We start from the raw sequence: 14449 nt of genomic DNA, 5'->3' as shown, positions 1-14449 counted from the left end.
AAATTTGAGGCAGAGGTTCTGAATTGGCATCCAGGGAGTGTGTGTGCACAGTTTCGCAGTGACCGGGCCAACGGTGCTGGAGATTAGCTGCTAACACACAGACAGGACGGACACACACACACACACACACACACACACACACACACACACACACACACACACACACACACACACACACACACACACGGACACACGGAGGGTAAACTAGAAAAAGTGCTCCTCAGAGCACAGCACTCCGCCAGGTCAGGTATGTTATTCTGGCCTCCTGGTGGCGCTATAATAAGCTAATGTGAAAAGGGTGCCATTTATTCTTAGGCCTTTCACGGCAATCAGACACTGCATGATTTGAGGCATTTTGTTCCAAAATGTGTTTTGCTAAATTAGACCTGCTGGTGGCGCTATAACAGGCCAATGTGAAAAGGGTGGCATTTCTTCCTAGGCCTAGTGGGAATGTGCGTGTGAAATTTCACGGAAATCGCAAGCTGCGTGCATAGTTTGAGACAAACATACTCTCTCGCCATGCCTTTCGGCCTGGCGGAGACAATAAATGGGATAAGGCTTTTGGATATCACAATCTGGGCACAGTGTTCAAATTGGTGTTTAACTTTGTTTGTTTTTTTGGTTTCACCTGCTGTCAATCTGTTTTGCATTACTTTTCTCCGCCAGGCCGAAAGGCATGGCGAGAGAGTATGTATTGCACCTTGTCTGTCCGTCCGTCGATCCTTCCGTCCTTGTGTGTCAAATGGCACCGTTGACTTGATCGCAGCGAAACTGTGCCAGAGCAGAACCTCTGCCCCAAATATTTCACATGGGCCTGTTATAGCGCCAACAGGAGGCCGCTTTTTGCAAAACACATTTTTGTCTCTGCCAGGCCGAAAGGCATGGCGAGAGAGTATGTTTTGCACCCTGTCTGTCCGTCCGTGTGTGTGTGTTCTGTACGTCCGTTAGCAGTTAATCTCCGGCACCGTTGGCCCGGTCGCTGCGAAACTGTTCACACACACTCCCTGGATGCCAATTCAGAACCTCTGCCCCCAATTTTTCACATGGGCCTGTTATAGCGCCACCAGGAGGTCGATTTGTGCAAAGCCCATTTTTTGCTATTACTCCAACAGATTGTATCCAAACGTCATGCAAATCAGTACACAGTATCTCTATGGTCATGTGATCAACACGGATCTGTCCGATTTCCCATATTCCATCCTCATTGCCTAAGGTTGGCTTCCAAAGTTCCAAAAAGCCTCAAAGTATGCACGCAGCTTGCGATATCCGTGAAATTTCACACGCACATTCCCACTAGGCCGAGGAAGAAATGCCACCCTTTTCACATTGGATTTTTCATATTCCATCCTGATTGGCTAAAATTGGCTTCCAAAGTTTGCATGAGTGCTCCGTTTTGAACAAAATGCGTCATATCATGAACACAGCGTGCAATTTCCTTGAAATTGTGCACGCACATTCCCACTAGGCCGAGGAAGAAATGCCACTTGAACATTTTTGAATCAGCCTCATGGTTGTGCTATAACAGGCCGATTTGTGTTTTTACCTATACTGAACAAAATGCAAATCATGAAAGCAGCGTCTGATTGCGGTGAAACTTTGCACGCACATTCGCACTATGTTGAGGAACAAATGCCGCCCTATTATAGCACCATCAGGAGGCCGATTTTTGCAAAACCTTTTTTTTAAAATACTCCTACAAATGTATTCCAAACATCACGCAAATCGGTACACATTATCTCTATAGTCAAGTGGTCAAGACGGATCCGTCCGATTTCTCATATTCCATCCTGATTGGCAAATTCCGAACATTAAAGGCCCACAATAACCTACCTGACCTGGTGGAGACCTGTGCTCCGAGGAGCACTTTTTCTAGTTAAATAAGGTTTGATACACTGCAATAGACTGTACATATATTTATTAATCTACTCATTGGTGATAGATGTATATTCATTAATTTTCACTGTTAATAAGCTGTACATTTATATTTATGTTAACTCATCCAGACACCCAGTGCCGATGTATAGTGCCATAATCTAAGCGCTAAGAGACTTATCACTTAGATTATGGCACTATACATCAGCACTGATAAACAAACTGATAAACAAAGATAAAATAGTTAGACTTAGTCTAAGTGTAACTATTTTATCTTAGTTTATTTGACTTTATTTATCTTGGACTGGTACTCTTACCACTACCTCTCCTGTGTTTCATTCTTACTGCTGTTGGTGCTGTGACACTTGAATTTCCTTCTGGGGATCAATAAAGGTTGATCTGATCTTGTAGTATCTTTTACCGCATGAGCCTTGGTACTGCTGTTGTTCTCTTTTACTGACACAGATTTGATAGTGCCTCAAATGCACTCTTTTTTAGACAGCATTATTATACAGAGGACAGGTATTTCTTTCAAGGGGGAGTAAGTGAATTGTTATTTATATGTGTTGTTAAAATAAGAGTTAAATAGCTTTATATTCCTATAGTAATCATTGCTAGTATTCAGTAACAGGGGTTTTACCATCTTTTCAATTATTTTGTAAACACAAAATATAATGTCAGGTTGGGATACCAATTTGATCAAACGAGGAGATATAAATCATACATGATATATAGGCTAAACAAGTGAAATCGGAAGTGATGAGAAAAGAAAGAGAAAACAGGAACTGGAACACTATAAAACAGAAGCTGATAAATGGGTTCTCTCTGATTGGATGAAATGTTTGACGCACCTACATTTTTTTTTCCTGTTTTCTAAGGAGCTGGAGAGATGGGGAGACCTGTGTTACTGAACAAATAAACTATAGCAATGATATCAAAATAGGAAGCTTTAAGCTTTCGACAAAAAACTATGTTTTAACAAAAATATTGCGATATTACGATTGCTGTGAAAGGCCTAAGAAGAAATGGCACCCTTTTCACATTGGCCTATTATAGCGCCACCAGGAGGCCATAATAACCAACTTGACTTGGCGGAGACTTGTGCTCCGAGGAGGACTTTTTCTAGTTAATGTTGACAATGTAGTGATTTAAAATATATATTGATTGGTAATTTGCCTGGTTCTCACATTTAATGATATAGAGCAGGCCACCATCAGAATGACTGATCACAGTGATCAGCTCAGCTGTAAGAATTGGGTTTGTCATTTTCATGGCAAACCCTGTGGATAGCTTCAGATCCAGAAGGGACAAAATCTATTTTGGGCCTTTATTCAGCTGTAGGCTAAGAGTCATTGTAGGTCCTTGGCACAGATCCTTTGCTCTTGTCATTTGTCAGAATGACTAAGCTAGTTCAGATTCAGAACCCCCCCATAGCACAGAGTTGGCCAGGCTAGTCACTGCTGTTCCTGATATGGGTCAGACCTGGTTCTGATGTGGATTCACATCAGTCCAGGAAGCATCCATTATTCTCCATGCTTGAAAAGAAGCCTTCACTTTACATTTCTCTATGCTCTCTCTCTCGCTCTGTCTCTCTGTGTCTCTGTCTCTCTCTCTGTGTGTGTGTGTGTGTGTGTGTGTGTGTGTCTCTCTCTCTCTCTCTCTCTATCTCTATCTCTATCTCTATCTCTATCTCTATCTCTCTCTCTCTCTCTCTCTCTCTCTCTCTCTCTCTCTCTCTCTCTCTCTCTCTCTCTCTCTCTCTCTCTCTCTCTCTCTCTCTCTCTCTGGCCCCCCACTCTGTCTGTCTGTCTGTGTGTGTCTCTCTCTTTCTCTCATCATCATCATTGCCCTGTATTGTGCGAGTAGCCTGAGCCTCCTTCCTTGTGCACCATTCATAGTTATATAAGCCCTCAGTTTCATTACATCTCTATCCATTGGCCACATGGTACTGTGCTTCAGTGACAGTCCTGTATGTTGGGCCCTGCCATATACATACAGAAACAAGGTCATCCTTTAAAGCTTCTCTCCAGGGTGTGGGTTGGGCTGGCCAATTCATATACTAACATTGAACTCAGGGATATCTGACGAAAAACCTTACTAGATGTATTAAGTTTTATAGAGGCAGCAAGTGTTGTTAAGCTATTTCGCACAATTTTCTAAAAATAACCATGTCTGTTTCACTTTCTTATATGAAAGACAGTATAGTGCTGCTTTTTGGACTGTGTCGAAGGTCATCTACCATATGCTAATAGGTTTATCTTATACAGTGTATGGTTGGAGACATTGTGCCATTTCTGGATTGTGTCGGTTTCTTGTTTTTGTCAATCAACTGCTCATGTTCAGCATCTGTGTTTAGGTCATACCTACGTAACGTGCTGGAGTATTGGACTGACTGGGGAGGTCAGTGCAAGGCACTCAGCAATGAGGAAGAAAGCTAGGGAGGCTTAATTTGGTTGCATGTCCACTTGCAGTTCATCCTATTGCACAGACAGGAGAAATGTAATTTCTATTGGTTTAGTGGATTGATAATCTCTGACAAAAGGATGTATGAATGGGTGTGTGAAATACAGAGCCAGCTGCTGTTCGGATCTTGAATGTAGCCTTGATAAGAGGATTGTGTTTTCCCAGCAGTATCTTTGACCTGCTCACTTTGGGGAGGGTATACCACCACAGTTGCAGTACATTGAGGAAGTATGACACAATCACTTCCAGCTATGCATGGGATAAGATCATGGTGGTTAGAGTGATCCAACTCCCAGCAGTAGGCTTGCTATCCCCCTGTGGCTTTTTGTCCCTCATGTTGCAATTGCTATGCATCTTGGGATGTTGCTCTTGCCATGCATCTTTGATAAATGCTCACCAATGCTTTGAGCAAATTCAGCTTTGTGTGCAATGCAACATCCAAGCGAGCAGACAGGCACACGCACTAGGGTACTGTGAAGAACTACAAAAACAATATTGTTCTTATAATGTTAGTTTATACGGTGTCTCTTTCACAGTATGGATTATTTTGGAATCTGCTCTAATGTATTGACATTGGCTGGAGGGTGAGGCAGGCTGTACAATTATGGATCCCCATTGTTCGAAGACAGTTAATGACACATGCCTCAAAATGAAAAATGTCATTATATTATCATAAGAGCAGGGCTTGCTATATAAAACAGAGGAAGTGTCATTTGTAGGAACACTGTTTATCAATGTGTAGCCTTTGAGGCTTTGATCCGCAGTCAAGGCAGATGGCCGCCTACCCTAGAGCCTGCTTGTACCCGAGTTCCCTTCCTATTAAAGTGACCTCAGGTCTCTGCTCTGTATGTAAAGTGTCTTGAGACAACTTGTTGTGATTCGGCACTATAATAAAATTGAATTGAATTGAGGGGTGACTCATCTCTGGGCCCATAGGTAGTTATTCCCCATTGTAGTTGGTCTGTGCCATTTACTGTATATGTAGGTGAACCATCTGTCATGAAAAGCAGAATGACAATTTAGGTTTTAAATGTGAGTATGATTCTAGCTTGGATTTGTGAGACCTTGTTGCAGTGCAGACCAGCTTATGTGATGTGCATCAGCCATACCCCGCAGTCTGCCCCCAGAGAGAGAGAGGGAGAGAGAGTCTATGGTTCTGCCAGTCAATATTTCCAATATAGGTTTGGTATTGGTAACACTTTTTATGAAACCCTTATATGTTATCCGCATAGATACCTTCATAATACAGCCACTGTGCATTGTCAAAGCCTTAACAATGCCATTATATTGTATTATATCAATAGTCATAAGTTTGATTATAATACTCTATAATGTCACTTATAATAATGTCACTCATAATCACACTACCCATTTTGCACGGAAGGTGATAAGTCTTATGAACATCATTGTGCTTTCTGTAACAATAATCGATGGAAAGTGTGGCTATAGCATGCCATAATATCTCTATGACAGCTCATTGTCTGCTTTAAGTAAAGGAAGGGTGCATTCATTTTCAGGGAGTGACAAATCACTGATTAGATACAAAGTATAAATGATACTTTACACTATGAGCCCGAATGAGTCAGACATATTCCACTCGTCTTCCTCCCTTTGCAACCCCCTCTCCTCTCCTCTTCATTCCTTCCCTTGCTCCCTCCCCATTTTCACTGCTGCCCTTGTTCTTAATCTTAACGTCATTTACCTTTCTCTCTCATCTCCCCTTTTTAACAGCTTCTCTTCCGTTACTTGCTTGCTCGCTTACATGTTGAATTCTTCAATCCATCTATTTCTCTCTGTACCTCTTTTCACTCGCTGCCTCATACAAAGGATCTCTTTCTCCCCATCAGTTACACCCTCTCCACCTCCCACACATGCTGGTGTACTCTTGCTGGTGCACTCACATATGCCCCCCTCTGTCTGTTAGTGAGAGTGCAGGCAGATAGATTATGGCTGATGTCGTTATTCTCTATTCTATTGCTGCTATCAGGGTACATTTTATAATTGAGCCCCCCCCTCTCTCTCTCTCTCTCTCTCCCCCCCCCAGACATAGATATAATCTGCTCTTTCTCCTCTCTGTGTAGCATCTGGAACTGTCAGTAGATTTGAATATTTCAGAGCTAAAGTCATGAGCTTACTGACAGACTACTGTAGCATAAGCAAAAAGATAGGAAGAAAAATGCAATCTTGTTTTTGTTTTTTATCTCAGGCATGGTATCAAACAGAGCTGAGTATTTGTCTGAGTATTTGTCAAACAAATGTTTTTTTTTTCAGCACACCTTTCATGGACAATATGTAACATTTTTGAAGCTGCATGCATGCTTTAGCTTAGTCACAAAATGCATTTTTACATTACGTGTATGTATGTGTTAGAGATATCTCAGAGACTGACTTGAGTCCTGCAATATCACAAATATCACAATCTCTGTCTCTGTCTGTCTCTCTCTCCCCCCCCCCCCCCCCCCCCACCTCTCTCTCTCTCTCTCTCTCTCTCTCTCTCTCAGACATTACCAAACCGAGAGAAGGTAAGATCAAACATTTTATTTTATTTCTACAAATAGTGGTTTCGTGACAATTTAGAGTTTTACACAGTTCCCATGGTTTCCAAAATAGCCCCCCCCCCCTCCTCCTATAGAGGTTTTTAAAGATGGAGACAAACAACACATTACTTTCTTGGACATGTTCTGGGAACAACACTTTGGCTGACTGAGAGCTACTTTGGCCTCCTCTTGCCTGAGAAAAAAAGACCTGCAGGCCAGGCCAGGGTCATCACAGTCTTGGGACACCATGTGCATTTCTAATTGGAACTACATAACTATTAGATTTGCTCATTTCAGTCACTTAGAATGCTACAGTGCACATAATAATAAACATAGCAAAGTAATATGATTGCAATGCAATTAAATGCGATTCAGAAAAATGAATGAGAAAAAACTTTATTGCAGAATACTGTACCTTTGCTCTTCACAGAAGTGAATTGTGATCAGATCATTATGCATATGACACACAGGACAGGATGGACAAGACCTAACAAGCTGAAACTAGTGCAGCAGGCATAGTTCTGACAGGCCTTGCGTACCAAAACTCTTACAAGCAATTGTTTCATGTCAGTATAGTCTGTCTATTTAAATGCTGTTACTAAACGTTTGTACTTCAGCATGGGTGCTTACATTTCAGACTGTGTGTGTGTGTGTGTGTGTGTGTGTGTGTGTGTGTGTGTGTGTGTGTGTGTGTGTGTGTGTGTGTGTGTGTGTGTGTGTGTGTGTGTGTGTGTGTGTGTGTGTGTGTGTGTGTGTGTGTGTGTGTGTGTGTGTTTTGTTTACATTTGTATGCTTTACTCAGATAGACAGGAAACACATACAGAGTGAGAGCAGAGAGCAGGAGAAAGACACGCAGAAAATGGTCCGCACGGTCTGGGAGTTGAACCGAGGACATGCTGTAGAAGGCAGTCTGAACCCATATGCGCTCTAACTATTCGGCTCTTGATTGCCCCCAGAATGAATTAAGACAGAATATATTCTTACACTGTGTGTTTTGGTTTGTGTGCATGCATCATGTGTGGTTGTGGGTGGTGTTGAGGACTTGTTTTGGATACGTTACTCCCAGCAGTTTGAGGCTTCAGACACTGGTGTGTTATTCTGTCACAGTGTGTAAATGAGTTGGCACCATGCACTGATTTAGATATCAGCAGTGTGTCACAGCCATATGAGTAAACAGGTGACATACTGTAGGTAGGATAACTAACAAACTAATACTAGATCAGTACAATAATCAGGATAACAAATCTAAACCTAATAGGAGTCTTGTCAGAGGTGCAGGGTTGAGCATAAACAAATAAGGGAAGTGAATAATGCTCAATTAAAGGAGCATGTGCTGCTTGTTTATGGCCTCCTTGAGTTATCCTGATGAGACTGGGATGGAGTTAATTCCCTAAAACCATTGTTTACTACCCACATGTAGCATCCATCCTATAATCCCAATCCCACCTCACATTCCCTTGTCCTCTAATGGAATAGTGGAGCACACTTTGTGCCACTATAGTACGTCCTGCTGTGTGACCTTATCAAATACCCTACAAACACAGGGGGGAGGGTAGTTCTCCCCATTACTCCAGGTGCCTTGGGTTTCAAATCTAATCCCAAAGCGCTCTACCCTTTATTCTGATGCTGTCGGCATTCGTAGCCTTCCCGGATTAGGGCAACCGTTAACTATGTGTGTACAGTGATAATTCCACTTTGGTGCTCCTCTAATGCGATTAGAAGGAATCGTCTTAATGATGCCATGAATCGGAGCTTTGCAGCAGCAGGGAGAATTAAGCTGGGACACTACTCCATCGCATACTCTGAAGTCCTGGCTGATGCTGATGCCTTTTCTTTTTCAATGTTCTCTCTCCTCCTCCGCTTCATTCTGAAGATTTGGCAGGCAGAACCTGCAGCTACTGTATACGCTACACCCCCATATTTTCCACAAGTCTTTTTTTTTTGCATTGTTACCTTTTATATACTTTGTACGTCAAAAGGCGGAAATGGCTGATCTACAATAAACTCACAACGCATCGCACAACACGAGCGTGAGCTTGTAGACCTGCTGTTTTTAGCTGAGTGTTCTATTTTTGCCTGGTTTCATGTGGTTAAAATGATCTGTTTCCCACTTTCCCCCCTCCAGATCGATTTATTTAGCATGTTGTATATGGTATGTATGTTGCAGGCCGTTTTCGTGTCAATGACATTACATCTTATCTCAGGTGAATTCGCCACACATTTGGTGAGGAAATACACACATACACATGCACATGCACGTACGCGCGCACACACACACATACTCATAAACACTTGTAGATCAGCACTTAACACAGGTTCATCTAAAACTCCAAAAGGGCAAGGATGGATTATAAATAGCCCATGATGCTTTGCGCACATGGTCCATGTAGCTGATTAACATTTGATGTTGATGAGAGTGGAAGATGGTGTTTGCCGTTCTCAGAGAGCTGCAGGGGCATGGTCCGGGCTTCAGAAATGATCACCAGACGAAGATATGATTTTATAAATAGTTATCATCTTAATTTTTCAGTGAAAAGTGGAGCAGCCTCCAAAACCCCTTTCAAACTGCTTCCAAAGTCTAACTCTCAGCAGACCACGGCTCCCCTGCATTATTCAGGCTCTTATGTAGAGAAGTGGGCCATAGCCTTGTACATCCAGTTCTGGACCTGCACTGCAATGCTCTACACTTTACACACAGCATGGTCCTGCTGCATATTAAATATACTATATGAATTAGAAGAGTGTAAAAATAGATATTACACAATGCCTTGGGGTTATCACTGATATCTAAGTTGCAGATCTATGGGGAGGGGGGGGGGAGAGACCGTTTAAGTGTGAATACCCAGCATTGGTGTGGCAGGAACATTGTGTTCTTCAGCTAGATTGCAGCGGAGGCCTCAGAAAAGATGCCTTGTACAGGAGGAGTTTGTTCATACAGCGTATTTGCTGATGTATACGTACGTGTGTTCAGTATACAGCGCAGTATATTGATGAATGCCTGAATATCTATCATGGTAACTAGGTGGATTTTCACTCGCTATGTCTCTCTGCTGCAGCTGCATGTCATTATGTTGATGTGTATCAGGCTGGATGAGATGAGAGCGTGCCAGGTATTGTTTTTTTGTTTTGCTTCTCCCCCAATTTCCGCAGGCTAGAGTGTGGCAGACACCCAGATAGCTTATATCCACCCTTGATACAAGTGTTTACAGAGTGTGGGAATTTAATCCAACATTATACAGGTATTGCTTTGCCTGTCTCACAAGCAAATGTGGGTGTGGGTGGGGTGGGTGTTACACGAGTAGTCTCATCAGATGGTCACTGATATAGCATGTTTAAGGTTAGTATCTCTGCAATACTGCTCCTTCAGTTCTACAGAACAAAGAACTGGAACCAAAGTCGCCCCCTTGTGGTGAAAGGGGGAATGTACCAGCCCACATTCAGTCTCTTATGTGAGACTGTGTGTGTCAATACGCTCAATTATTTAACACGTCCTCACTCTGTGTGTGTTGGTGTATTTGACTGGTGTTGCTAATGTGTTTCTGTGTCTCTATTGATCTGTGGATAGTGGGACCTGGCCCAATTTATACCAGTCTTTGCCCACTCCCCTACTCGACCCTTTTGACAAATCTAGGTTATTTGTGCTATGCTTATTTGTATTTAAAGAAAATGTGTGTGTGTGTGTGTGTGTGTGTGTGTGTGTGTGTGTGTGTGTGTGTGTGTGTGTGTGTGTGTGTGTGTGTGTGTGTGTGTGTGTGTGTGTGTGTGTGTGTGTGTGTGTGTGTGTGTGTGTGTGTGTGTGTGTGTGTGTGTGTGTGTGTGTGTGTGTGAAATGACCATTTTGTACTGTCCTTGGCATGGTTTGAGAGGCTGAGGAGAGACAGACGAGGGAAAGTGCATCTGCGTCACCAGGGTTACAGGAGGAGAGGGAGTAAATTATAATATAGAACCCTTGTCCCTGGGGAAGTATAAATCTGTCGGACCCTGCTTTTGTTGCTAGGCAAGATACGGAGCCAATCAGAGTGTCCATTACTGCTATGCCATAAACAAATCAAGGAGCTCCATGCTGCCTTTGTTGTTGTCACTTGTGATACAAATGTATGGCTTCCTAATACATATGCCTAATACATGCATTGTGACACGTTGTGAGCTTGTAGATCTGCTATTTTCATCATTTGTATTCAACACTCTTGTATGATGAAGTTGGGCATTCATTTACAAAAACAAACAAACAAGGTTTCTTCCCGACAACAGCTATATTTTAGATGGGTCATAAGTACCTGCTTCTGTGTTCATGGCCAACTACTTTTCTGGGGCACCCATTGATGCTTATTGCTATAAATACCATTCAATTATTTGAATCAAATAGAAGAAAATAAAAACCTTATCAGAGAGGATTGATTACTTCCTCTTCTGTGTTTGACATGCAAGCACACATTACTATGAATGCAAATGTGTGTTCTTTCCATTTAAAAATTTGGTTCAGAATAGTTGCACATCTTTATTTCCTTAGGTGTAGAAATCACTTGTTATTAGTGATAAACAGCCCACATGTTTCCGTCATTTCTCTCCACTGGTTTAGGCCATGTCTGCTCATCACTACACCTAATGAAGCAGTAGCTATAGCAACAATGCCATGTTGCTTTCCATGCCTGTTACTTACAGTAGAGTAACTAATTATACGAGTTTTGGGCATCCTGCCATTGCTTTCCAAATGAGTGAACATTGTGTTAGTCTGTCTGTCTGTCTGTCTGTGGCGCGAGCGTGTGTGTGTGTGTGTGTGTGTGTGTGTGTGTGTGTGTGTGTGTGTGTGTGTGTGTGTGTGTGTGTGTGTGTGTGTGTGTGTGTGTGTGTGTGTGTGTGTGTGTGTGTGTGTGTGTGTGTGTGTGTGTCTGTGTGGTGGGGGTGCTCCATATTGTTGTGGCCTGATTTGCAATGGATTCCTACGCATGTGTCTGTGCACCCGCCCCTGTCCTACTTTGCAGTGGAAACGCGCACAGATTTGGAAATAAATGATTAAGTGGTAGTTGGATTAAGTACTGAGAGTCATTCGTGTCTCTCTCTTTCTCTCTGGTATCCCATATTAGGTGTGTGTGTGTGTGTGTGTGTGTGTGTGTGTGTGTGTGTGTGTGTGTGTGTGTGTGTGTGTGTGTGTGTGTGTGTGTGTGTGTGTGTGTGTGCGCACATGCCTGTTTGCGTGGGTCTATGTGAGCATGCATGTCTGAATCTGTTTCAAGATTGATTTATGGACAGCATTTCTGTTGGTGAAAAACTAAATGACATGGCTATCCAGGGGTGGCAGTGGCTCAGGGGTAGAGTGGCCGGTAGAGCGGCCGGATGGGAACCGTGAGGTTCCCACAGAGTTGGTGTCGACGTGTCTTTGAGCAAGACGCTGAACCCCTAATTGCTCCCGATGAGTAGGTTGGTGCCTTGCATGGTTTCCTCCACCATCGGTGTATGAATGTGTGTGTGAATGTAATGCACAATATATGTAAATCGCTTCGGATAAAAGCGCTATATAAATACACCATTTACCATTTATCCACTTACATTTGTCTCTCATACAGAGCATATGCACACAGACATTCCTCAATTTAAAGATTCTCATCTCATAGCATATAATATTTCTACAGTATCTACATGTGTGTGTATATACACACTATATAATATCCCTCTCCTTCCTAGAAGTTTATACACTCATTCCACACTATACCTACTATAACTCCCTGCTTTCATTTCAGTTCCTCTTTTTATAATATATTTTTTTCTCACCGCTGCTTACTATACACAATTATTTTCCTCTTTCTGTCTTTTCCCTTCCCCTCCCTCCATGTATCACCACTACTGTCTCTACTGTATCAGAGCATCTGCTGTCATTAGTGTACTACTGCATAGGGTGTGGTTCTATTCACACTGTTTCCATAACACAGCTCCGTAAGAGCTCTGAAACAAAATACTCTTAGACACGACTCTGATGTCGGTATACCTGAATATGATCTTTCTTTATTCAACAGACAGACAGTAATAAAGCTAACAGGGAGACAGCTTAGGACAGCTTGTGCATTGTCTGAAAATATTATTTTATGCTTCAACACAGATGAAGATGCGAGAAAATGGGAGAATGGGTCCAAACAATAGGCACCACCACTCCTCCCTGTTTTGTGTCTATAATGGCGGTGATGCACTGGGAGCTTGGTATTGAATCAAGGATGAAACCTACACTAGGGGTGCCCAAACCTTTCAGCTCGAGACCCAAAATATAAATTTGGTGTCTCCCTGGCACCCAAACGTACAAAAATAAATAACCCATCTACAATCTCACGATGCGGCACAATGCACTGTGTTTTGAGCTTGTAGATCTGCAGTTTTCACAAAAAAATAATAATTATGGATTTAGATTTCTTTTAGATTTGCTTAAAAATAATAATTGTATCGTGACCCATAAATGAGTCCATAAATGAGTGTTTGAGAATGACTGATGTAGGCTGCCCCCTCATTCTCTAATTAGATGAAGACAACATACAGTACACAGACGGCACAGCATGACATCAACATGTGACCATACGGTATGAAGGGGGGGTGTGTCTTGAGGAGATGGTGGTGGTTTGAGGTGTGAGGGGGTCTCCAGAGAGGGTAAGGGGGATGGGCATGGTTGAGTGAGAAGGTCAGGCACTCTGTGGGGGTGTGGATATGGACAGAGAACACAGCGCTGCCGCTAAAGTGGGTATGTCACAGTGAATATGCTGCTGCAGTACTGCATTACAAATGCATGAGCAACTCTGCTGCAACCCTGCCCAGCATGGCCTGCCTTGTGTGTGTGTGTGTGTGTGTGTGTGGGGGGGGGGGGGTTGTATATGAGAATAAGTGAGAGCCTGACACTGTTGTGTGAACCTGCTTTGCCTTGTTATATGAGATGATAGGTTGGTGTAAATATGAACTATGGTGGATATGAATCAGTCTAGGAGAGTGCTGTAGAAAGCAAGAGAGACTCCAAAAAGAATCACGTTATCGTTAATACTGTCCAATGGATTTGAAAAAAGAAAGACAAAAAAAAAGGACACAAGTACATAGACCTGTGTGTGTGTGTGTGTATCTGTGTGTCTGTGTGTCTGTGTGTGTGTGTGTGTGTGTGTGTGTGTGTGTGCACATGCACATCTCAGCCCCCTGAGAAGGGGTTGCCATGGAGATGAGAGGGCTGTGCAGAAGGAAAGGGGGGGCTCGCCTCAGAGCATGTTCCAGTAACACCCCTCCCCCATATACTCCATGTACTCTCACAGATGTGCAGTACACACCCCTAAACGCACGCACGCACGCACGCACACGCACACACCCACCCTTATTAGCGTATTACATATTGATGGCCGTATTGATGTACAGCAACATAATAAAATCAATAATGTCAAATGTTAATATTTGACACACCACTGACGAATACCCCATCCACAATACAGAAAACACACCCTAAATTATGTGAACAAACATCCCTCCCTCTCTGATTCTTTGACTCTCTGTCCAATCACTTATCACTGTTACTTTGCTCCCTCCCTGTTTGGTCATGATATTCTTGCTTCTATGAGATG

The 14449-nt window shown here is 42.7% G+C and overlaps 1 protein-coding gene across 2 annotated transcripts in view; it reads left to right on the top strand.

Annotated features, from left to right (window-relative positions):
* LOC311065416 (protocadherin alpha-C2-like) overlaps positions 1-14449 on the top strand; it is a gene marked incomplete at its 5' end in the record, with an annotated part of 173695 nt that overhangs the window by 25300 nt on the left and 133946 nt on the right. Inside the window, one exon of one of the 2 annotated variants that reach the window (XM_084085744.1) lies at positions 6837-6857. The exons of the other annotated variant lie outside the window; for it this stretch is intronic. Within the exon in view, the coding sequence (XP_083941870.1) occupies positions 6837-6857 (21 nt within the window). The remainder of the gene's footprint in view (positions 1-6836; positions 6858-14449) is intronic. 2 annotated transcript variants of the gene reach the window in all.

The sequence above is a fragment of the Gymnoscopelus microlampas genome (assembly GCF_963454915.1).
Source record: "Gymnoscopelus microlampas genome assembly, chromosome: 18".
NCBI lineage: Eukaryota > Metazoa > Chordata > Actinopteri > Myctophiformes > Myctophidae > Gymnoscopelus > Gymnoscopelus microlampas.
The sequence above is the reverse complement of the archived record's forward strand: the minus strand, read 5'-3'. Positions and strand labels throughout refer to the sequence as shown.